Genomic DNA, 23,795 nt, shown 5'->3' with positions numbered 1-23,795 from the left:
GCCTCAGCACAGAAGAGACTAGATGCAAAGAAAGAAGCAAGGAAGGGTCCAATGATGACTTTGGTCTTTACAATTAGATCTCTTTTGTAACATGTTCCATCTAAAGCTGAACTCTCTAGGGGCTCCTGGGTGGCTCAGTCGGTTAAAAGTACGACTTTGGTTCAGGTCATGATCTCACAGTTAGTGGGTTCGAGTCCCGCATCGGGCTGTGTGCTGACGGCTCAGAGCCTGGAGCCTGCTTCAGATTCTGTGTCTCCCTCTCTCTCTGACCCTCCCCTGCTCATGCTCTGTCTGTTTCTCTCTCTCAAAAATAAACATTAAAAAAAAGCTGAACTCTCTAAAAAAGATTGGTAGTGCTCTGAAGGACTAGACTAGAGGTGTAGGGATGAAATAGGGAGTTACGGTAGAGAGAAGGACTTATTTTATTTTTATTTATTTATTTATTTATTAAAATTTTTTTTTAATGATTATTTATTTTTGAGAGAGAGACACACAGTGCAAGTGGGAGAGGGGCAGAGAGAGAAGGAGACAGAATCTGAAGCAGGCTCCAGCCTCTGAGCTATCCGCACAAAGCCCAACACTCGGCTGGAAACCAGGAACCACAAGATCATGACCTGAACCAAAGTCGGATGCTTAACTGACTGAGCCACCCAGGTTAAAATTTATTTATTTTGAGAGCTGGGGAAGGAGTGGAGAGAGAATCCAAAGCAAGCTCCACACTGTCCTTGCAGAGCCTAATGCGGGGCTTGAATTCACTAACCATGAGATCATGACCTGAGCCAAAGTCAGACACTTAACTGACTGAGCCACCCAGGCGTCCTGACGACCTATTTTAAAGGGGTGATTAAGAATTTTGCAAAAGTAGGAGCTCAGAATCTGAGGTTAACTAAGAAACATGCCACCCACCTCACCCACCATCACACACCACCACCTCTTATACCAAATTTATGGAGAGATGCGAAAGGTGCAAGGACTGGAAAGCTTTCACTGTAAGGGGCAGAGGGGGGTTTGAAACCCTTTCATTTTGAACCACAGAACACAGGGACCTCAGCTGACTTTGGGATTATTGCATTTAAAAATAATAGCATTAATAACTACTACTCAGAGGGCTTAATAAGCACCAAGCTCTATATTAGACACTTTGTATAATCTCATTTATACCTTAGAACCATGGGGAGTAAATTTTATCAGCCCCCATTTTACAGATGAGAAAACGGAGGTGCAGTGAGGTTTAATAAACTGCCTGAGTCTTCAAAGCCAAGAAAATGCAGAGCTACCATTAGAACCTATGTCTCTCAGGGGCACCTAGGTGGCTCAGTCGGTTAAGTGTCTTGACTTCGGCTCAGGTCACGATCTCACAGTTCATGAGTTAAAGCCTCATATCGGGCTCTCCGCTGTCATTGTGGAGCCCGCTTTGGATCCTCTGTCTTCTTCTTTCTGCCCCTCCTCCATCTCACACGTGCTCTCTCTCTCTCAAAAATAAACATTAAAAACAAAAAAAAGAACCTGTGTCTCTCAGACTCCAGATGCCATGTATAACCAAGTACTAAAGTATACAGTATCTTTACATTGGCTGATTCTTTCAGTCAGCCAGCCAGTAAATTTACATTAAATCACATCTCTACCATGTACAGGAGTTGGGAATGTAGCAGTGAACAAAATCTCTGCTTCCATGGAGTAAAAGCTCAGAACAAAAGTGAAAGAAGAAACATATCTGCCAGGAAACACATATACCCAGACCATATTCACGGTCTCCCTGCCATCATTGCCAAGGGGGTGGGCAGCTGTCCTTTAGTTACTCCTTCCTCTTTAGTTTGATTTACTGGAATAAAAATATGTGTGTAAAAATGAGGGGAACACGCAAAGTGTTTTCCTCCCTCAAGCTATCTTTCTCCAGAAAGGGTGACTCAGTGCCCTAAATCCTCAGCTTTCAGTGCTTCATGCAAGATTTGAGGCACAGTGGCCCCGCAGGGTCTGCTTCTCTAAAGTTTCACTATTGGCCCAGATCTCATTCACAGAGATGGAAGTTAGCCACGTTTTCTTTTTTCTTCTTCTGCAGCTAGCTCAGCGCTGATCCCTGAGGGGTCCTGGCTGATGCTCCTGTTCACCCTCAGTCTCCATCAGCCCATCCCCATCTCCCAACTCCCTTGGAAGAAAAGCCGTTCCTTCATGTCTTCCAACTAACGAGTTTTCCAACTTTTCTGGCAGAATTTTTGTTTGTTGAAGGAGCAAGTCCTGACTTGCAGAGTCTTCTCTCTGCAGGGCTGGGGTAAAACAAACTTGGAAAGATAATGAGAGTTGCTGAAATCACTGAACCACAGCTGACTCTCTGGGGTGCGAGGGAAATCCTTCTTATTCCGAGTGGTCTGTTTTGTTACCTTCCTATCTGTTAAGCTGGCTTCTCTTATTATGACTCAGCTTCCAGATTGTTCAGAGAACAATTCTTTCCTCATTCAAAAGAGCTCAGTACTGCTTTGCCTGGCTGCTATCAGGTGAGAGAGCAGAGTTTTCTCATCTGATGACACAAAAAGACTGCGTAAGAAGATAGTTATCTCTGACTTACCCTCGGAAGAAGAATTTATTTTAAAATAAACCCCTTAGAAAATTTATCCTTATCACTAGTACTGTGTACTGCCTCCACAGCAGAACAAATTAGCACAGATTTTTTTTATTGCCTGGTCCTAATTATTCATCACTTGATGGGTCTCCGTGGGTCTTATGTCCTTAATAAGATTCTGGGTGCCTCTGATGAGAGTTACGTTGCTTATATCACCTGTGTTGGTGGTGCCCGGGGACTGTGTGAAGCACTCAGGCTGCTCAGTGTTTCCTGATTACCCTATAGTCACTGCTAAAAGAGCATTAAGCCCCAAAGCAGGAAGAAAAAGGAGTATTTTTTTTGCTGCATCTGAAAATATTTTTTTAAACAGTTTGCTCACGTCTCTCTAGAGCAGGATAGAGAACAGACGTAGGCAGTGGACGTGTCTTATCTGGAGGGAAAATGGGGCTTAAGATGATAAATATCGTGGGATATGATAAAATCTGGAGGCCCCTTTCTGGGCCATCAACAAATTTTTAAAAATCTAAATATATGTGATCTTATCGGAGAGATATATGTTCAGTTGAAAACCAAGTTATTTTGAGCTAGGAACTGAGAACTCTTTTTTTTTTTTTTTTAAGGATTTTGTTATTATGTAATCTCTATACCCAATGTGGGGCCCAAACTCACAGCCCTGAGATCAAGAGTCACATGCTCCACTGACTGAGCCAGCCAGGGACCCCTAGAACTCTTAAATTATAATGATGCAGAATAAATTTTTGCAGATCTGTGGATCTGCAAAGTTTCTCATAGACAGTGATTTGCAGAAGTGACAGGACAGAAGAGAAATTATTTTATGATGTCATATAGGAAATAGACTTTACATAGAGCCAGCATATATAGGTGTTCAATAAATGTTTTATGTATTAAATAAAAACTTATATTGCACTTAGAATGCTTTACAGCTATTTACTTATGTCTATTTCTCTTCTTGCTTTGAAACTGAATGTGCCAATTAGCAGTGAGGATAGGGTAAATTGAGAAATACCAGGTGGCCCTGGGTACCAATGACCCATCTCATCTGTTTGGGTTGATGTATGTGCAGACACGAGTGTCCTCTGTGTCAGGCATAAATATGGCCATGAACTCCTCTGTCTACAATAACCCTGCTGATTCCTTTCTCTGACTTGTGTGCCCTCCTGTCCTCCAGTGACTCTTAGGCTGAACTGGATGAAACCACTTATGTTTGTTGCTGTTTCAACTGTTTTTGTTTTTTGTTTGGTTGTTTGTTTGAATTGTTTATGTTTATTTTTGAGAGAGAAAGACAGAACATGAGTGGGGGAGGGGCAGAGAGAGGGAGCGAGACAGAGAATCCAAAGTAGGGTCCAGGCTCGGAGCTGTCAGCACAGAGCCCAATGCAGTGCTCGAACTCACAGACTGGACTGTGAGATCACTACCTGAGCCGAAGTCAGACACTAAACCGGCTGAGCCACCCAGGCTCCCCTGCTTGTTTGTTTGTTTTAAAGTTTATTTATTTTGCGGCGCCTGGGTGGCTCAGTCGGTTAAGCGTCCGACTTCAGCTCAGGTCATGATCTCGCGGCTTGTGAGTTCCGGCCCTAGGTCGGCTCTGTGCTGACAGCTCAGAGCCTAGAGCCTGCTTTGGAGTCTGTGTCTTCCTCTCTCTCTGCCCCCCCTCCCCGCCCCCACTTGTGCTCTGTCTCTCTCTCAAAAATTAATTTTAAAAAATGTATAGTTTATTTTGAGGGGGGCATGGGTGGCTCAGTCAGTTGAGTGTCCGACTTCCCCTCAGGTCATAATCTCATGGTGAGTTTGAGCCCTGCATGCTCTGTGCTGACAGCTTGGAGCCTGGAGCCTGCTTCGGATTCTGTGTCTCCCTCTCTCTGTGTCCCTCCCTTGTTTGCACTCTGTCTCTCTCTCTCTCAAAAATAAATAAACATTAAAAAATTAAAAAATATAAAGTTATTTTGAGAGAGACAAAGAGTTGGGGAGGGGCAGAGAGAAAGGGAGAGAGAGAATCCCAAGCAGCCATGGAGCCCGACACCACGCTCAAACTCACAAACCCCAAGATCAGGACCTGAGCTGAAACCAGTCAGGCGCTTAACCAACTGAGCAATCCAGGCGCCCCACAACTGTTTTTGTTTCATTAAAGAAAACGACAATTTCATGTGATTCAACCTAATGTTGTCCACGTTTTAAAGAAGAGTGGTTACCACCCCATGTTTGGCCCTAAAACCTCAAAATAATTGGCCCTAAAACCTCAAAGTAGTCAATAACAGCGTATTAGGATTCAAAATCCAGTTTACCTCCTTTTGAATTTCTTAGTATGCCCCTTTTAACCAAATAGTAAAAGCTTGGGCCCAAGAACTAGCTGCTTGGGTTGGAATATCAGTTCATCCACTTACTGGCCTGTGACTTTGACATATTTTCCTCTCCCTGCATCAGTTTTCTCTTCCATGTAATGGGGTTAACAATAATGCAGTTACTGTCCAATTTGTAGGATTGCCTTGAGGACTGAACGACGAATTCTAGCTACAGTTTAGACAGTGCCTGGCCCTTGGTAAGCACTCTATAAATGTGAGCTATTATCTTCATGTTTCCTTTAATAATTTTTTTCCTGCTTGAGTAAACCAACACACACACACCTTTGTGTGATAATATAATTCCACAGAACCAAGAAACTCAATAGCAAAGACCTTATTTTATGTCAAGTAGGTAGGAGTTGAACCATAAACCTCAGCGCTGCGAGTTTCTCTCACAATTTCCCTACATCACTGCGGCTGAAACTGCAGTTTCGTGTGAACACTACTAGATTTTTTCCCCTTTTTCTTTATTTTTTTCTTAAGCGGGTGGGGGTGGGGGGGCTGTCATTTCCAGGGAGTACAGCTGCGATTTATCATTCTTGATACTGAGCCAAAAATCCTCCAGATAAGGGGGATGCAGCCTGAGGAGAGGAGGCCCGCGGCAATTCTTGTAAACACTCTCTAAATCAATCCTGGCGGGGGCGCGGGAAATTCCACCTAGTTAGAAGTCTAGGAAGCGTGTCAAGTTCACCCCAGGAGGGCTCCAGGGAGGAAATCCCCATCTCCCCAGTCCCAGAAACCGCTTCAGGTTAAAGTCACTGTCTAAAGAGGGCGCGGGCGTATTCGGGTTCATCTCAGGGCCGCTCTTTTATCTCAAGGAGCAATGCCTGTCTAAGTCCGACCGGGGACGTCTAGAAGCCATATGCTGCCCCCCTTGAATCACCTGGGTCAGGGCCCCGTGGTCCTGCCGGGTGGCGTGGCCTAGGACCGCGGGCAAGGGGCGTGGCCTAGGCTGGCGCCCCCCGCGGCGCCTTTAAGGGCGGGCCGCGGCCCACGTGCTCTGTGACGTCAGAGCAGGAAGTGTTTGAGGAAGTCGCGCTGGGCTGGGAGGTTTAAGATTCCCGCATTTTAATGTCTTTGGGGAGGTGCCATAGCCCCCGGTTTTTTCACCTCAGCCCCGCCTCCCCCGCCCCGGGGAGCGGCTCCCCTGCCCTGCGTCCCTGACGACAGGTGAGTCCCTTGGGCGGCCGCGGGGACCCCCTGGTGCCACCTGCAGACCCTGCGTCTCCTCTGCAACGGCGAGCTGGCACCTCCCTCTTCACTTGAGGCTGCTGAAGAAACTTCTGTCGAGTTTAAAAGTCGGGGTTTTCCGGTCGTAGAAGCCTTTCTCTTGTGCGGGTTGGACTTGGGAGGTCCAGAGCAGCCCTGGGCGGGGTGGGTACAGGTGGCCGCTTCGAGGTGGGTGGCTTTGGGAGAGAGCCGTGATTCATTTGGACTGAGTGAAGACAACACGTGACCATGACCATGGGGAAACTCAGCAACAGATTCTGTCCCAGCCACCCTAAACAGAATGCGCGCGGGGCAGGGCGCCCCTTGCTGGAGTCCAGGCTGGGATGCCCTTTCGAGGTGGGGGTGGGGGTGGGGGGGCGGAGTATTCTCTCTTTCCAGTGACTTTCCTGCCTGCCTCCTTCTACAACAGCCCAGGTGGGGGGAGGGGGAAAGGTGAGAAAAACAAGTTTGCCACCAAAACCCCGAAATAAGCTAGACAACATGGTTTATTTATAAATGAAAACCAGCTCGTTTTTTTCTTCTCTCTTATTGAAGGGCAAGGGTATCTCTTACCTTCTCCCTCTCTTTGAGTTCCATTTTTTCTTAACCTTAATCTTTTATCCCCCACACCAAATTGCTTACAGAGTTAGCACGTCCTCAGTATGAGCTGGTCACCTTCGCTGCCAACCCAGACATGTGGGGCCTGGGAGATGAAAGAACGACTTGGGACAGGGGGATTTGGAAACGTCATTCGATGGCACAATCAGGTAGGGCTCTGGAGCTGGGAAGAACCAAGGGCGACCAGGGGTAGGAGCTGGGGAAGACAGGCTCCCCTCAAATTGCCTCTCCCCAACACTGTGCTGGGTGGGAGAATGGGGCTCACCTTTGGTTATAGACTTGTTGAGTGAGAAAGGGGAACTGGGAAGGGGCTTCAGGGCTGCTGAGCTGACTCTAAGTGGTCTCCAAGCTTTACTGGTTATGCCCCCCAAATAAATAGTAAACATTTTAAGTTTTCACCTCCAATTATATATATTTTATTTTATTATTGTTTTTTTTAATATTTGTTTTTGAGAGAGAGAGAGAGAGAGAGAGAGAGAGAGAGACAGCACCAGTGGGGGAGGGGCAGAGAGAGAGACACAGAATTCCAAGCAGGCTCTGGGCTCTGAGCTGTCAGCACAGAGCTGGAGGTGAGGCTGGAACCCCTGAAGTGGGATGCTTAACCAACTGAGCCACCCAGGCGCCCCTCAATTATATATATTTTAAATTAGGATCTGTGTTGCCATTATACTGTCATGTGCTGATATGTTGTATACTAATATATTACATGTTCTAAAACATACAAAAATAGAAAAAAATAGAAAAATTTAAAGGATGAGCATAGTGAAATATACTTAAGTGTTTAAAAAATTAATTAAAAAAATTTTTTTAATGTTTTTATTTTATTTTTGAGACAGAGGGAGACAGAGCATGAGTGGGGGAGGGGCAGAGAGAGAGGAAGACACAGAATCTGAAACAGGCTCTGGGCTCTGAGCTGTCAGCACAGAGCCCTACGCGGGGCTCGAACCCACAAACCGTGAGATCATGACCTGAGCCGAAGTCTGACGCTTAACTGACTGAGCCACCCAGGCACCCCTAAAAAATTAATTTAAAAACATTTTAAATACGTATCAATTATGACATCTTCCCAGTATTTGCAGTACTGCACAGCACACAGTATACAGATCCATATGAAAGAATTACCATTAGAGATAGTGGAGGAAAATCCATAATTCAAACAATTTTTATAATTTTGAATTATTTGGACTAATTTCTTAAAAAAATTTTTTTTAAATGTTTTATTTATTTTTGAGACAGAGAGAGACAGAGCATGAGCAGGGGAGGGGCAGAGAGGGAGACACAGAATCCAAAGCAGGCTCCAGGCTCTGAGCTGTCAGCACAGAGCCTGACGCGGGGCTCAAACTCATGAACTGTGAGATCATGACCTGAGCCGAAGTCGGACACCTAACCAACTGAGCCACCCAGGCGCCCCTGGACTAATTTCTTTTTAGATCTGATTCGATCCTTATTGTTTTTACTCCTTATGTGTCTGAAATTAGTTTCTCATAGAAGTGTTAGTTCTTCCATATTCCTGTTTGTTTATGCTGATGTTACATGTACTAAATAAAGTTCACTACAGGAATTTCTTTAGCCATTTGTCCATTTTATGAGAGTCATTTTATTGAAATTGGATATTATAATCCATAATCGACCTAAGCGGGGCACTTGGAACCTGCAGCATGCCTCCATAGGCCCCTGTCTGTACCATGCGTGATATGTGCGTGACCTGAAAAATTATCTGAGAGTGCTATAAAGTTAATATCAGAAAAGCTTAACAAAAGCTTAACCAAGTAGCTAAAATTAGCTTCCTGACCCCAAAATCAGACCCCTGAAGTCCTTGAAGGAGGGCACCTGCTTTTTGATCAGGGGCTGCGGAGCACTTTTTTGGACCAAAGGAATGGCAAATTGTGCACCACTTCCCAGGAGCCTGCTGTGGCAGCCAGTGCCGGGGGGTGGGGGTGGGGGTCCTCAAGGCTACTGGCCAGCCATGTCAGAGCATCATTCCAGACAGCCACCCTCCTTTATCAGTAGTTGGAAGACATTCTAAACCCTGCCTGAGTCCTATCAGCTCTGAGTGGATGAAATGACCCGTGGAGGAATGTGGGGGGTCGGAGCTGGAGGGCAGAGTACAGTTCTGTAGGTGGTAATTTCCACATTCAACTAGGAAACCAGAATTCCAGCAAACCCTCTGGCTGAGGGGGCCTTAGAAACACAACTGGCTTGGGGCGCCTGCATGGCTCAGTCTGGTTAAGCATCCAGCTTCAGCTCAGGTCATGATCTCATGGTTCACAAGTTTGAGCCCTGCGTTGAGCTCTGTGCTGACAGCTCAGAGCCTGGGGCCTGCTTTGGATTCTGTGTCTCCCTCTCCCTCTCTGCCCCTCCCCCGCTTGTACTCTGTCTTTCTCTCTCAAAAATAAATTTAAAAAAAGAATAAAAAAAAAAGAATCACAACTGGCTCAAATATATTCTGGTCTGAGTATAGCTACAGACTTAACATTACAACAGAAGACTCAGACTGTTCTGTGGCCCATAGATACCTGGGCTGGGCTGCTCTAGACAGGCCAAGGCTTTTGGATTCTTGACTACAGCAAGGATCTTGCAGCAGCTGAACTAGAGATGTTTGGTTTCCCTCGAAAGGAGTTGTGTCCAGATGTGCCATGTGTCTGTCATCTCTAGCTCAAAATGGCCTCCATCTGCTCCATGAGTTTGGAAAGCTATTGTCAGTTGGAATTTGTTCCTGGCTTTATAGATGTGGGCCTGAAAATGTGTAAATGTGCGTGTATGTGTATGGATTAGTCTTCTAAAATTACTACTTTCAAGTTCCTTCCCCTGTTCAAAAAATTAATTTGTTTTTCATTTTTACTTAAAGTTTAATTGAAGTATAGTTGGCATACATTGTTATAATAGTTTTAGGTGTACAACATAGTGATTTGGTGATTCTGTACATTATACAGTGCTCACCATGATAGATATAGTTACCATCTGTCACCAAACAATGTTATCACAGTATTATTGACTATGTGTATATATATATACAATGCTGTACTTTTCATCCCCAAGATTTATTGTACAACTGAAAGTTTGTATCTCTTACTCCCCTTCACCTATTTCACCCATCCCCCAACTCCTTCCCCTCTGGCAACCACCAGTTTTCTGTGTTTATGAGTCTGTTTCTCCTTTTTTTGCTTATTCGTTTTGTTTAGATTCCACATGAAGTGAAATCGTATGACCTTTCTTTCTTCTAACTTATTTCACTTAGCGTAATACCCTTTACATCCATCCACGTTGTCATGAATGGCAAGATTTCATTCTTTTTATGGCTGAGTAATATTCTTTATCCATTCCTCTATTGATGGAAACTTGGGTTGCTTCACTGTGTTGGCTGTTGTAAATAATTCTGCAGTAAACACAGGGGTGCATTTTTAGTGTTTTCAAATTAGTGTTTTGTTTCCTTTGATTAAACACATAGCAGTAAAATTACCGGATCATAATAGTATTCTATTTTTAAGTTTTTGAGGAACCTTCCTACTGTTTTCCACTGTGGCTGTACCAATTTACATTCCTACCAACAGTGCATGAGGGTTCCCTTTTTCCACATCTTTGTCAGCACCTGTTATTTATTGTCTTTTTGATGGTAGCCATTCTGACAGGTGTAAGATGCTATCTCATTGTGGTTTTGATTTGCATTTCCCTGATGATGAGTGATGTTGAACATCTTCTCATGCTTCTGCGGGTCATCTGTATGTCTTCTTCGGAAAAATGTTTTCACCTGTCTTCTGCCCATTTTTTAACGGGATTATTACGCTTTTTGATGTTGAGTTGTGTAAGTTCTTTTTACATTTTGGATATTCGCCCCTTATTGAATATATCATTGGCAAATATCTTCTCCCTAGGTTGCCTTTTCATTTTGTTTATGGTTGTTCTTTTTTAATTTATTTTTATTGTTCTCTTTTATAAAAGCCAAAGCCAAACTCCCCAGTCTGCTGTTTGAGGCCTCTTCACAGTCTGGCCTTACCCTGTCTTTGTAGCATCACCTCCTCTTATTGGCTCCCAACAAGATGGTTGGCTGAGCCCTCTCTGGAATAGGCCTCTGTCTCCTGGACAGCTGTACATAATTCTGGCCATTCCTCCAGGATCAGCTCCAGACCACCTCCTTCATAAACTTGCCGCATATTTATTCATGCAGTGGAAATTAATTCTTCCATTGAATGCCTTCAGCTCCACTTGGCATGCTTCATACACTGCCTCTTCATCTGTGTGTAGGAATGTGTCTTGTCAAGGCTCTAAGTTCCTGGTCAGCCAGGGCCCTGTCTGGCTGTGGCTTTCTTTCAGTTCCCCCATAGCAATTTCTTTACATTATACATGTTTGGGGTGCATAAAATAATTCACTTTCTGTAAAGATCTTTTTGGAAAAGGGAAAGAGCCATTAATCAATAATTATAAATGTAAACTCCCGACTCTCATAGGTGTGACACGGGAGAGGGGCCCAGAGCAGTGATACCTTATACCAGAGGGTGGAATCCGTCAGGAGGTTGGGGTAGGCTTCTTCAAGGAAGTGGCGTTTAAGCAGAGACCTGAGTTATTGGTAGAAGTTAGCTGGGCTGAGAAAGTGGGAGGAGGGACCCAGGCAGAGGGAGCAGCCTATTCAGAACCCCTGTGAAGGGGGCAGATCTAGGCTAGCCGGTGGGACTGAAAGACCATGACCAGAAGGGAGGACAAGGGGAGCCAGGTGCAAGGGAGGCTGGGGTGTAGATGGTGACAGTGAGATGTGCTTTTGTTTTTATCTGAAGGGCACCAGGAAGCTGTTGGAAGGGGCTCCACTCTGACTGGAAGGGGCCCAGGCAGTGGTGTGCTGGGACATCGGCTCTCTGAGAACAACGTCCCAATTCGTAGTGTTTACCAGTTTCCACAGGGTAACTACCCCCGCTGTGACTTGTTTCAAGCCACTGACAACTTAATAAGCAGGTCTCACTGAATTCCTTAATATTTAACAATCCGCCCTCAGAAGAGCTGGTCCTAGGACACTACCGGCACTACCCTGTCACGTGGGGACACCAGTTAGGGGGCTTTTGGAGGAGTCCAGGTGAGAGATTGGACTGGGCTGATGATGGTGGAGATGGAGAGAAGTGGGCAGATCTGAGAGCTGTGTGATGGGTAAAGTCGGCAGGACTTATCGGTGGAATAGCAAACGAGGGCCGAGAGGGTAGGAGGAGTCCACTCTCACAAATACGTAGTGAGCCTGGCTCCATCCTGGAAGCTCTCCATCATCCTCCTGCGTGGATCCTCGGGTGGCGAAATCCTTAAGGCTGCTGTGGGCGCTCAGGAGACTCTTTAGTTGATGACCATGAATAGTGTGTTCTCTGGTGGCTGCCCCTGTGTTCAGAGCCTCTCGAAGAAAGCCTCTGGGTAGGGTGGTTTTGATATTTAACTCCAGTCTGGTATCGTGATTACACTTTGCAGCCATGTACGTTTCCGCATACTCTGTATACTTTATCTTGTGTATAAAAGAGAGACTTTTTAGTTTATCACAAGAGAAATTGCATAAAAGAGTCTGTTGGTGTCCCTAGTCACATATGTGATGCCTAATACTCAGACCCATCGTTTATCGAGAACTTACCCTGTGGCAGCATTGGGCTAGGTATTTTACATGCTTTATCTCCTGTCCACACAATAGCCCTAAAGGTAGAACTGTTGCTTTTTTTTCCTAAAGTTTATTTATTTAAGTAATCTCTACACACAACATGGGGCTTGAATTCATGACCCCGAGATCATGTTCGTGGGGCTCCTGTGACTGAGCCAGCACGTGCCCCAAGAACTGTTGTCTTTATTCCTGTTTATTACTGAGAAAATTGAAGCACAAAGAGGTTAGGTCATTCACCTAAACAGCCTAAGCTAGTAAGTGAAGGAGCTGAATCTGAACCTACATCTATTCAGTTCCCAGCCTCCTGCCTTCTCCGCTGTGGCTTGTGGCTTTGCCATGGTGGGTGATCCAAGCCTAGGGACATTGTCAGTTCTCTACAATCAGTCTAAACCATTTTGAAATACTACAGGAAAAAACCCTCCTTTGGAGGACAACATGAATAAAACTTTCTTGTTTAACAGAGAACTCTAAGATGAATTATTTCTTAGTGAGGCAGGGCAGTATATCAAATATTCCTACCCTTGTTTCCCTGAGTTTTTGGATTTTGTCACCAAGCATGGGCGTTGGCAGTTCTTGCTGTGTCTATACTCCTTGAGCCTCAGTTTGAGGGTCAGCACAAACCATTTATCAGTAGTCTAGAGAGGCTGATATTTTCAATAAGACCTTTGTTAAATACAGAGGAAGAAGAAAAAGAGATGACTGGAATGACCTGAGCCTGTAGCACTTCTGGGACTAAAGGGGAAAAGCCACATGACTCCCAGTCACACATACCTGGGTTCCAGTCCTGGCTCTGTTACTTGCTGGCTTCATGACTTTGGGCCACAACTTCCTCCCATGGATTTTTGAGGATGCTAAGATATTGAGCTCCTTGGCTCTCAGTGTGTCTGGGCATGAAATAGGGCAGCTGCTCTCTGGAAGCATCTGGGAATGTCCCAGGGTGCCTTGTAAATATATTATCTGTGCACATTGCTGGGAAAGAGACTGGGAAGTGCTACCTGGGGTCCCAAAGGATGCCTGTGAAGATGACATGAGGTAATGTATGCACTGGCTGTTATAAAGATATAAAAGGTAAGGTGTTATTACCACGTTTATGAAGTAGTACTGCCTTTTACTTGTCTCCTCACTGGACAAGATTAAACTCACTTCAGCTTATGTGTGTGTTTTTGCTTTTTTTAAGTTTATTTTTGAGAGAGAGACAGAGCGTGGTGGAGGGGCACAGAGAGAGGGGGACAGAGGATTGGAAGTGGGCTCCGCACTGACAGTAGGCAGCCCAACTCAGGGCTCAAACCCACAAACAGCGAGATCATGACCCGAGCCGAAGTTGGATGCTCAACCACCTGAGCCACCCAGGTGCCCCTATGTGTGTGTATTGAAGTCTTAAAGACTTCAGTGAGTTCACTAAGAATTTATGTAGCAGTGACCTAAGCTCCATCAGGGGAAAAAAGAAATGACCTTGTCTTCAGTGTGCTTATGCTCTTATGGAAGAGGTAAAGTGAATACTTAGCTATATACTAAGAGAGTCTAAATATAAGCACCAAGTTGTGTAGAAAAAGTGGCTGCTATTTATTGAGAGTGTCCTGTGCCAGCTGTGCTAGATGCTTTATCCATATTATCTCTTGAATGCTCAGGGAAGAGGGAAGGCTTCTTGAGGAAATGGAACTTGAGCAGAATCTTGAAGGAGATAGACTGGAATAGTCTGAAAAGAAGACAAATCAAATAGGTAGAGTAACATCTACATGGGACCAGAGAAAGGAAATCATGCTACTTAATTGACTTAAGGCTCAGTCTGTATCAGACACTCCATCTTGTTTTGACTGAGGGATAGAGTCCTCTTCTTATGGATAAAGACCTAGAAGCTTAACTAATGGACTCAATGTCACACATTTACCAGGTGAAGGATGAGGGAATTACACCTTGACTTGTCTCACCCCTCAAGCCCCTGTGGGTGAGTTTGGAGGCCACTATGTCCGTTGGGTGTTTACACCAAAGGGAATGGGTTGAACTCAGAACCTTCTCAGCATAGATGGGTCAGCATGGTTGAGTCAGGGCTGAAGCTGCAGCCAGACCTTTTAACTCTCAGGCCTGGGTTCTGTCCCTAGGATCTCTCTAGGCCTAGCTTTGTACTTTCTTTCTGAAGCATTCATCTTGGAGGTCAGGGCCTGAGAAGGAATGAGTTGGTTATTACTGATTACCCCCTTTTACCACAAAGGCCTGTTGGATGGTTGCCATGGTAACAAGAGGCACCTTTCTGAGCTAAGGGTTAGAATGTACGCTTTGGCTTCCTGTGAGTTCCCCTAGTCATGAGAAGAAGGCTAACTTTGGGAAGCTGGGCCAGCTCCTGTATAGACTGGCCTTCAGCTCACTTGTACTGTCACACCTTTTGGTAGCTCTCAGCCATCTGAGGAAGTGCTTTCCTCCCCTTCACTTCATCCTACACCCCATTCTGCCACGTTTTATGTTTCCATGTCCACAAGATTCACAGACTTGAGGGACCTTCATAATAAACTGCATTCAACATGGGTAACACTGTTGACACCTTTCTCCATTTTCTCAAAATACGAATCAATTTTAAATTTTGCCCTGAGGAATCCATTTACCAGAAGGTGGATGCTGACATGGTTTGGGCCAAGTCTAGTTTTCCACAGGACTGAGCTAAGACTCTAGAAAGCTCCAACCCAAATAAAGATAGTCATCCACTGCTCTTTGAGTTCCATTGCTAGTGAAGAACAAGCTTCCCAGGGTTTCAAAAATAGTATTTTTAGTCTGTTTCTAAACTGTTGAGTTGAATTTTGCTTTCTAGAACAGGTATGTTCTTAGCAACAGAAAGTCAGTCTGTTTTTTTGTCTCAAATGAAGTATAACACATAGAAAACTGGAATGTTTTAGAATACTGCTTAGAGAGCCACTGTGTAAGAAAGTTTAAGTGTGTCTGTGTCTGTATGGGACATTCCCAAGCCTAGGAATTTAGGATTTCCCCTGCCACCATAGGACTAAACTGAGCTGTCCACAAATAGAAACTGCATTCTGCTCTCTATGCCCAATTATTCCACAATGTGTTCAGTATTCATATTGCTAAGTTCACTGTCTAGTTTGAATTAGGATGTTGAGGCCAATGTCAAATCAAATCTTCAATCTTTAATATCAGTCTTCAATATCAAAATCTATTTCTGGACTCTGGGTCGGGCCAGGTGACAGTTGTGTGTTAGTTCCAATGTTTGTGTTGAACAGAAGACTGCAGTTATGTACAATTATCCAATGTATAGATAGGTTACCTGAAATGTTTTCTAAATCACTTAATAAATCTGCCTTTGGGGTTTGATGTATTTATCAGTTTTATGAAGGAAGCATACTGTTTGTGGTAGGCAGAATAACTCCTCCCGAAGATGTCTGTATCCTAATCCCCTGGACCTGTGAATATGGTAAGTTACCATGGCAAAGGGGAATTAAGGTTGTTGATGGGCTGACGTGATATGGGAAAATTATCCTGGATTATCTAGGTCATCCCAGTGTAATCACAGGGGGCTTAAAAGTGGAGGAGAGAGGCAGGAGAGTCGGTGGCAAAGTGATGCAATGTGACAGAGTCAACTGGTCCTTGCTGGCTTTGAGGATGGAGGGAGGGGCCAGGAGCCAAGGAATGCAGGCAACTTCTAGAAGCTAGAAAGGTCAAGGAAATTTATTCTCCCCTAAAGCTTCTAGAAAAGAGCACAACCCTGATGACATCTTGATTTCAGCCCAGTGAGATGTGTGCCAGACTTGTGACCTCCAGAAGTGTAAGGAAATAAATCTATGTTGTTTTAAGCTGCTAAATCCATGGCATTTTGTTGATAGTAGCAGTAAAAAAACTAAGTTCGTGGCAATTTGTTAATAGTAGCGCCTGGGTGGCTCAGTCAGTTAAGTGTCCAACTTCGGCTTAGGTCATGATCTCACAGTTTGTGAGTTTGAGCCCTGCATCGGGCTCTGTGTGTCGGATTCTGTGTCTCCCTCTCTCTCTGCCCCTCCCCCACTCACACTATGTCTCTTGTCTCTCAAAAATAAATAAACGTTAAAATTTTTTTTTTTTAAACTAACATGTTGCTCTGTATGTTGAAGTTAATATAGGTGCAGATCTTTAAATATCTTGAATTATTTATTATTTATTTTTAATATAATTTATTATCAAATTGGCTAATATACAGTATGTAAAGTGTGTTCTTAGTTTTTGGGGTAGATTGCCATGGTTCATTGCTTACATACAACACCCAGTGCTCATCCCAACAAGTGCCCTCCTCAATGCCCATCACTCATTTTCCCTCCCCACCCCCGCCATCCATTCTCAGTTTGTTCTCTGTATTTAAGAGTCTCTTATGGTTTGCCTTCCCTCTGTTTGTAACTATTTTTTCCCCTTCCCTTCCCCCATGGTCTTCTGTTAGTATCTCAAGATCCACATATGAGTGAAAACATGTGATATCTGCCCTTCTCTAACTGACTTATTTCACTCAGCATAATATCTTCCATTTCCATCCATGTTGCTGCAAATGGCATGATTTCATTCTTTCTCATTGCCACGTAGTATTCCACTGTATACATAAACCACATCTTCTTTATCCATTCATCAGTTGATGGACACTTAGGCTCTTTCCATAATTTGGCTATTGTTGAAAGCGCTGCTGTAAACATTGGGGTACATGTATCCTTATGAATCAGCACTCCTGTTTGGGTGAATTGCTAGCAGTGTTATTGCTGGGTCATAGGGTAGATATATTTTTAATTTTTTGAGGAACCTCCACACTGTCTTCCAGAGCGGTTGCACAAGTTTGCATTCCCACCAACAGTGCAAGAGGGTTCCCATTTTTCCACACCCTCACCAGCATCTGTTGTTTCCTGAGTTGTTCATTTTAGCCACTCTGACTGGTGTGAGGTGGTATCTCAGCGTGGTTTTGATTTGTATTTTCCTGATGATGAGTGACATTGAGCATCTCTTCATGTGTCTGTTGGCCATCTGGATGTCTTCTTTGGAGAAGTGTCTATTCATGTCTTCTGCCCATTTCTTCACTGGATTGTTTGTTTTTTGTGTGTTGAGTTTGATAAGTTCTTTGTAGATTTTGGGTACTAACCCTTTATCTGATATGTCATTTGCAAATAAATGTCTTTTCCCATTCCGTCGGTTGCCTTTTAGTTTTGCTGATTGTTCCCTTTGCAGTGCAGAAACTTTTTATATTGATGAGGTCCCAATAGTTCATTTTTGCTTTTAATTCTCTTGCCTTTGGAGATGTGTTGAGCAAGAAATTCCTGTGACTGAGGTCAAAGAGGTTGTTGCCTGATTTCTCCTCTAGGGTTTTGATGGTTTCCTGTCTCACATTTAGGTTTTTCACCCATTTTGAGTTTATTTTTGTGTATGGTGTAAGAAACTGGTCTAGTTTCATTCTTCTGCATGTTGCTGTCCAGTTCTCCCAGCACCATTTGCTAAAGAGACTGTCTTTTTTCCATTGGATACTCTTTCCTGCTTTGTCAAAAATTAGTTGGCGATACATTTGTAGGTTCAATTCTGGGTTCTCTATTCTATTCCATTGGTCTATGTGTCTGTTTTTGTGCCAGTACCATACTGTCTTAATGATTACAGCTTTGTTGTAGAGGCTAAAGTCTGGGATTGTGATGCCTACAGCTTTGGTTTTCTTCAATATTACTTTAGCTATTCGGGGTCTTTTGTGGTTCCATAGAAATTTTAGGTTTGTTCTAGCTTCGAGAAGAATGCTGGTGCAATTTTGATTGGGATTGCATTGAATGTGTAGATTGCTTTGAGTAGTATTGACATTTTAACAATATTTATTCTTCCAATCCATGAGCATGGAATGTTTTTCCATTTCTTTGTGTCTTCTTCAATTTCCTTCATAAATTTTCCATTGTTTTCATCATACAGATTTTTTACATATTTGGTTAGGTTTATTCCTAGGTATTTTATGGTTCCTTGGTGCAGTTGTAAATGGGATCAGTTTATTTCTCTTTCTGTTGCTTCATTATTGGTGTATAAAAATGCAACCAACTTCTGTACATTGATTTTGTACCCTGTGACTTTGCTGAATTGGTATATCAGTTCTAGTGGTCTTTTGGTGGAGTCTTTTGGGTTTTTCATGTAGAGTATCATGTCGTCTGCGAAAAGTGAAAGTTTGATTTCTTTGCCAATTTTGATGTCTTTTATTTCATTTGTTGTCTGACTGCTGAGTCTCGGACTTCCAACACTATGTTAAACAACAGTGGTGAAACTGGACATCCCTGTCATGTTCCTGATCTCAGGGGGAAAGCTCTCAGTTTTTCCCCATTGAGGATGATATTAGCTGTGAGCTTTTCATATATGGGTTTTATGATATTTAAGTATGTTCCTTCTATCCTGACTTTCTTGAGGGTTTTTATTAAAAAAGGATGTTGTATTTTGTCAAATGTGTTTTCTTCATCTATTGACAGGATCATATGGTTCTTATTCTTTCTTGTATTAATGTGATGTATCACATTGATTGATTTGTGAATATTGCCCTGCAGCCCAGAAATGGATCCCACTTGATCATGGTGAATAATTCTTTTTATATGCTGTTGAATTTTATTTGCTAATATCTTGTTGAGAACTTTTACATCCATATTCATCAGGGATATTGGCCTATAGTTCTCCTTTTTTGTGGGGTCTCTGTCTGGTTTGGGAATCAAGGTAATGCTGGCTTCATATAATGAGTCTAGAAGTTTTCTTTCCATTTCTACTTTTTGGAACAGCTTGAGAAAGACAGGTATTAACTCTGCTTTAAATGTCTGGTAGAATTCCCCTGGGAAGCCATCTGACCCAGAACTCTTATTTGTTGGGAGATTTTTGATAACTGATTCCATTTCTTCACTAGTTATGGGTCTGTTCAAATTTTCTATTTCTTCCTGTTTGACTTTTGGTAGTGTGTGGGTGTCTGGGAATTTGTCCATTTCTTTCAGGTTGTCCAGTTTGTTGGCATATAACTTTTCATAGTATTCTCTGATAATTGCTTGTATTTCTGAGGGATTGGTTGTAATAAATCCATTTTCATTCATGATTTTATGTGTTTGGGTCCTCTCTTCTTTTTGAGAAGTCTGGCTAGGGGTTTATCAATTTTGTTTATTTTTTCAAAAAACCAACTCTTAGTTTCATTAATCTGTTCTATTGGGTTTGGGGTTTTTTTTTTGTTTTGTTTTTTTTTTTTTGTATTTTATATTGTTTATTTCTGCTCTGATCTTTATTATTTATCTTCTTCTGCTGGCTTTGGGGTTTCTTTGTTGTTCTGCTTCTTAGTTCCTTTAGGTGTGCTATTAGATTTTGTATTTGGGATTTTTTGTTTGTTTCTTGAGATAGTCCTGGATAGGCCTGGATTGCAATATATTTTCCTCTTAGGACTGCCTTTGTTGCATCCCAAAGGGTTTGGACTGTTGTGTTTTCATTTTCATTTGTTTCCATATATTTTTTAATTTCTTCTTTGTCTAGTTGACCCATTTGTTCTTTAGTAAGATGTTCTTTACCCTCCATGCACTGGGAGGTTTTTCCAAACTTTTTCCTTTGGTTGATTTCAGGTTTCATAGCATTGTGATCTGAAAGTGTGCATGGTATGATCTCAATTCTTTTATATTTATTGAGGGCTGTTTTGTGACCCAGTATGTATGTGATCTATCTTGGAGAATGTTCCATGTGCACTCGAGAAGAATGTGTATTCTGCTGCTTTGAGATGCAAAGTTCTAAATATATCTATCAAGTCCATCTGGTCCAGTGTATCATTCAGGGCCATTGTTTCTTTATTTACTTTCTGTCTAGATGATCTGTCTATTGTTGTACATGGAGTATTAAATTTTCCTGCAATTACCACATTCTTACCAATAAGATTGCTTATGTTTGTGATTGTTTTATATATTTTGGTGCTTCCAAATATGGTGTATAAACATTTATAATTGTTAGCTTTTCTTGATGGATAGACCCTGTAATTATGATATAATGTCCTTCTTCATCTCTTGTTTAAAATCTTTAGTTTAAAATCTAGTTTGTCTGATATAAGTCTGGCTATTCCACCTTTCTTTTGACTTCCAGTAGCATGATAGTTGGTTCTCCATCCCCTCACTTTCAATCTGAAGGTGTCCTCAGGTCTAAAATGGGTCTCTTGTAGACAGCAAATAGATGGGTCTTGTTTTTTGTTTTTTGTTTTTTGGTTTTTTTAATCTATTCTGATTCCCTCTGTCTTTTGATTAGAGCATTTAGTCCATTTACATTCAGTGTTATTATTGAAAGATATAGATTAAGAGTCATTGTGTTATCTGTAGGTTTTATGCTTGTAGTGATGTCCCTGGTCCTTTGTGATCTTTGCAACGTTCCATTCATAGAGTCCCCCTTAGGATCTCTTGTAGGGCTGATTTAGTGGTGATGAATTCCTTCAATTTTTGTTTGTCTGGGAAACCTTCATCCTTCCTTCTATTCTGAATGACAGGCTTGCTGGATAAAGGATTCTTGGCTGCATGTTTTTCCTATTCAGCACATTGAAAATTTCCTGCCTCTCCTGGCCTGTCAATTTTCAGTAGACAGGTCTGCTACTCCCCTTATGTGTCTACCCTTGTAGGTTAAGGTCTGTTTATCCCTAGCTACTTTCAGAATTCTCTCTTTCTCTTTGTATTTTGTCAGTTTCACTATGATATGTCATGTAGAAGATCAATTCAGTTATGTCTGAAGAGAGTTCTCTGTGCCTCCTGGATATCAATGTCTGTTTCCTTCCCCAAATTGGGGGAGTTCTCATCTATGATTTGTTCAAGTACACCTTCGTTCCTTTTCTCTCACTTCTTCTGGCACTCCCATGATATGGATATTGTTCCATTTCATTGAATCACTCAGTTCTCTAATTCTCTCCTGTGGTCCAGAATTTTTTATCTCTCTTTTTCTCAGCTTCATCTTTTTACATAATTTTATCTTCTATTACACTTAATCTCCCCTCTGCCTCTTCAGTCCTCACTGTCACCACCTCTAGTTTATTTTGCACCTCATTTGTAGCATTTTCAAATTCATCATGACTATTTTTTAGTTCCTCGATCTCTGCAGCAATAGATTTTTGCTGTCTTCTATGCTTTTTTCAAGCCCAGCGATTAATCTTATGACTATGTTCTAAATTCTTGTTCAGTTGTATTGTTTATATCTGTTTTGATCAGTTCTTTAGCTGTCATTTCTTCCTGGAATTTCTTTTGAGGAGAATTCTTCCATTTCGTCATTTTGACTAGTTTTCTGTCCCTTATAAGTTTTAAAAGCTTGTTATGTGTCCTGCACCTGTGAGCACTACTTTATTAAAGACGGGTCATACACTGTCCAGGGCCTGGCCCTTCAGGGGGTGTTTTTTGGAAAGTGTTACTTGCCCTCTGTTGTTGTGACTTTGGTTACTTTATCACCCTACTCATAGTGATGTTTTGGACCCTCCACCAGGTGTGCTTTGATTTGTTCATTGAAGTAGCCCTGGAAAGGAAAACAAATAAACAAAAACAGAACAAAAACAAGCAAACACACAAACAAACAAAAACACAGAAACACCAGCTACAAGTAAACAGCAGGGTGGAGGTGTTGCTGATGAAAGAGGTCTTATTCTATACAAAGAGAGAAGTGACAGGGGCAGGGGAAAAATAAAATAAAATAAAATAAAAATTGACCAGACAGAAACTATACGGCTTAATCCAGAGTGAGAGAAAGGAAAATAAAGAAGGAGGTGTAGAACATGTATCAAGAGAATGGATTAAGTATGTCTGCTTAAACAAACCAACAACCAAAGTAACCAGACTAGAGGAGGGAAGACATAAGAAGGAGAAAAGGAAAGAAGAATATATCTATATAATAAGAATTGTGCAAGAATTAAACTAGGCAATGCAACAGCGCTGGCCTGGAGGAAGGGTCCATCTGGTTCCACAGCATCTATCTCCAGTAGATACGCAGTTACCCATCGTGGAGGGGTGTGGTTTGGTGTAGGCGAATCCTGCCTCCACTGCCGTCCTGCTGTCCAATCCCTGAAGCCCTGCCTTGGTGGTGGTGGAGAGAAAAATGGCAATACCCCAATGTCTCCTACCCGGACTTGGTATCCCAAAGCACTCTGTTCGAGCCGTCCTCACTGTGCCAGGGGTGCAAACGAGGCAGTTTGTCCTGCTCCACCGACCTCCATGACTCCCTGGCTCCCAGCTGGGACTTAAACCCCAATGTCTTTAAGGTTCCCATTCCATCCACCCCAGTTTTGGGGAAGTGCTGCTACTTTGAGCGGATATATACTTCCCACAGCACTCTAGGGAGGGGATTGCTTTCTCCCACTGCGGACTGCACTCTGAACTAGTTACCAAGCCTGGGGCTGGCTCCCCTCCTCCCCAGGCGCATGAACAGGGCAGCCCATCCCATCCAGCGAAAGCCCTGCAGTTAGGGCTCTCTCTGTCCCGGTCCATGGTTTTCTCTTGTCCAGATATAGTCCTATGCTTCCCCAGCCTCTCTTTCTTTTCCCTTTGTCTCTCTGCAGGAGGAGATCCCTCTCCTCTGTTCATTTTATCTCTCCCAGTTCACAATCACGCACGTATGGCCCGGTAGGTTGTCCCGGTGGGTCCCTGGAAGCGTCTCTGTCACTTCACCACCCGGACTCTTGAAGTTCAAAGTCCTTTGGCCTCAACACTGCTTTTTTTGACAGACAAGGGAACTCCAGATCCCCCTACTTCTCCACCATGTTGGCCCCTTCCCTTAAATATCTTGATTTAAACTCTGAGTCATTCTGTGGTAACAAACCATGAATTGCAAATCTTCTACTAAACTGTTACTTATCAGACTGTCCATCAAAACATTACATGCTAAATGGACTCCCTCAGCATTATTCCCTTGTTTTACATTTGGCCCATCATTTGTAGAACTGGGGTGCATTCCACTCTCAGTTTCCATGGGGATCCCACATCACCAGAATCAAGCATCTCTAATGGCATGTCAGCACTTCTGTTGATGAAGTTACTGTAGAACTGGGCAAAAATGTTTGAGTCTCCATGCTAAGGGGAAGTGACACTTGAAAATAAATTGAAATCAGTTTGAGAACAGACAGAGAAACCAGGAAGTTCATGATGTAGAGAGTATAACATTTTGTGAGATATAATACAGTCTGTACATTGATTGAAGAAATGGAATTTCACATGTTCCCTAACTAATGAAAAGTATTAGATGGATTTCTACCCAAGTGCACTTGTACAACTGTACTAATTTGTTCAGTAACAATAGGATTTACGAGTTTTCAAAGAGGTGAGCTCTTCTTCAGAGTACCTCGGGATCTAGACCAAAGATCAGGGTCTAATAGCTACGTGTGAATAATACAGCAGAATCTGGTTATCCATGTCTGCTACCATAGGCGGCACCAAGGAGTGTTTGTTGTTGCAAAGTGAAAGAAGCCATCACAAAAGACCACGTATTGTGTGAT

The 23,795-nt window shown here is 42.9% G+C and overlaps 1 protein-coding gene across 8 annotated transcripts in view; it reads left to right on the top strand.

Moving 5' to 3' along the window:
• Positions 1–5,926: 5,926 nt before the first annotated feature.
• IKBKB (inhibitor of nuclear factor kappa B kinase subunit beta) overlaps positions 5,927–23,795 on the top strand; it is a 74,066-nt gene continuing 56,197 nt past the window's right edge. For 3 of the 8 annotated variants that reach the window (XM_042934740.1, XM_042934739.1, XM_042934741.1), the window contains exons 1-2: positions 5,927–6,087; positions 6,771–6,893. In XM_042934740.1, the coding sequence (XP_042790674.1) occupies positions 6,789–6,893 (105 nt within the window). In that variant the 5' untranslated portion in view covers positions 5,927–6,087; positions 6,771–6,788. Of the gene's footprint in view, positions 6,088–6,770; positions 6,894–11,513; positions 11,637–23,795 lie in introns of those variants that run through there. The other 5 variants (XM_042934737.1, XM_042934736.1, XM_042934735.1 and 2 more) reach the window with 3 other exon arrangements.

This window comes from Panthera leo, chromosome B1 (genome assembly GCF_018350215.1).
Source record: "Panthera leo isolate Ple1 chromosome B1, P.leo_Ple1_pat1.1, whole genome shotgun sequence".
Classification (NCBI taxonomy): domain Eukaryota; kingdom Metazoa; phylum Chordata; class Mammalia; order Carnivora; family Felidae; genus Panthera; species Panthera leo.
The sequence above is the reverse complement of the archived record's forward strand: the minus strand, read 5'-3'. Positions and strand labels throughout refer to the sequence as shown.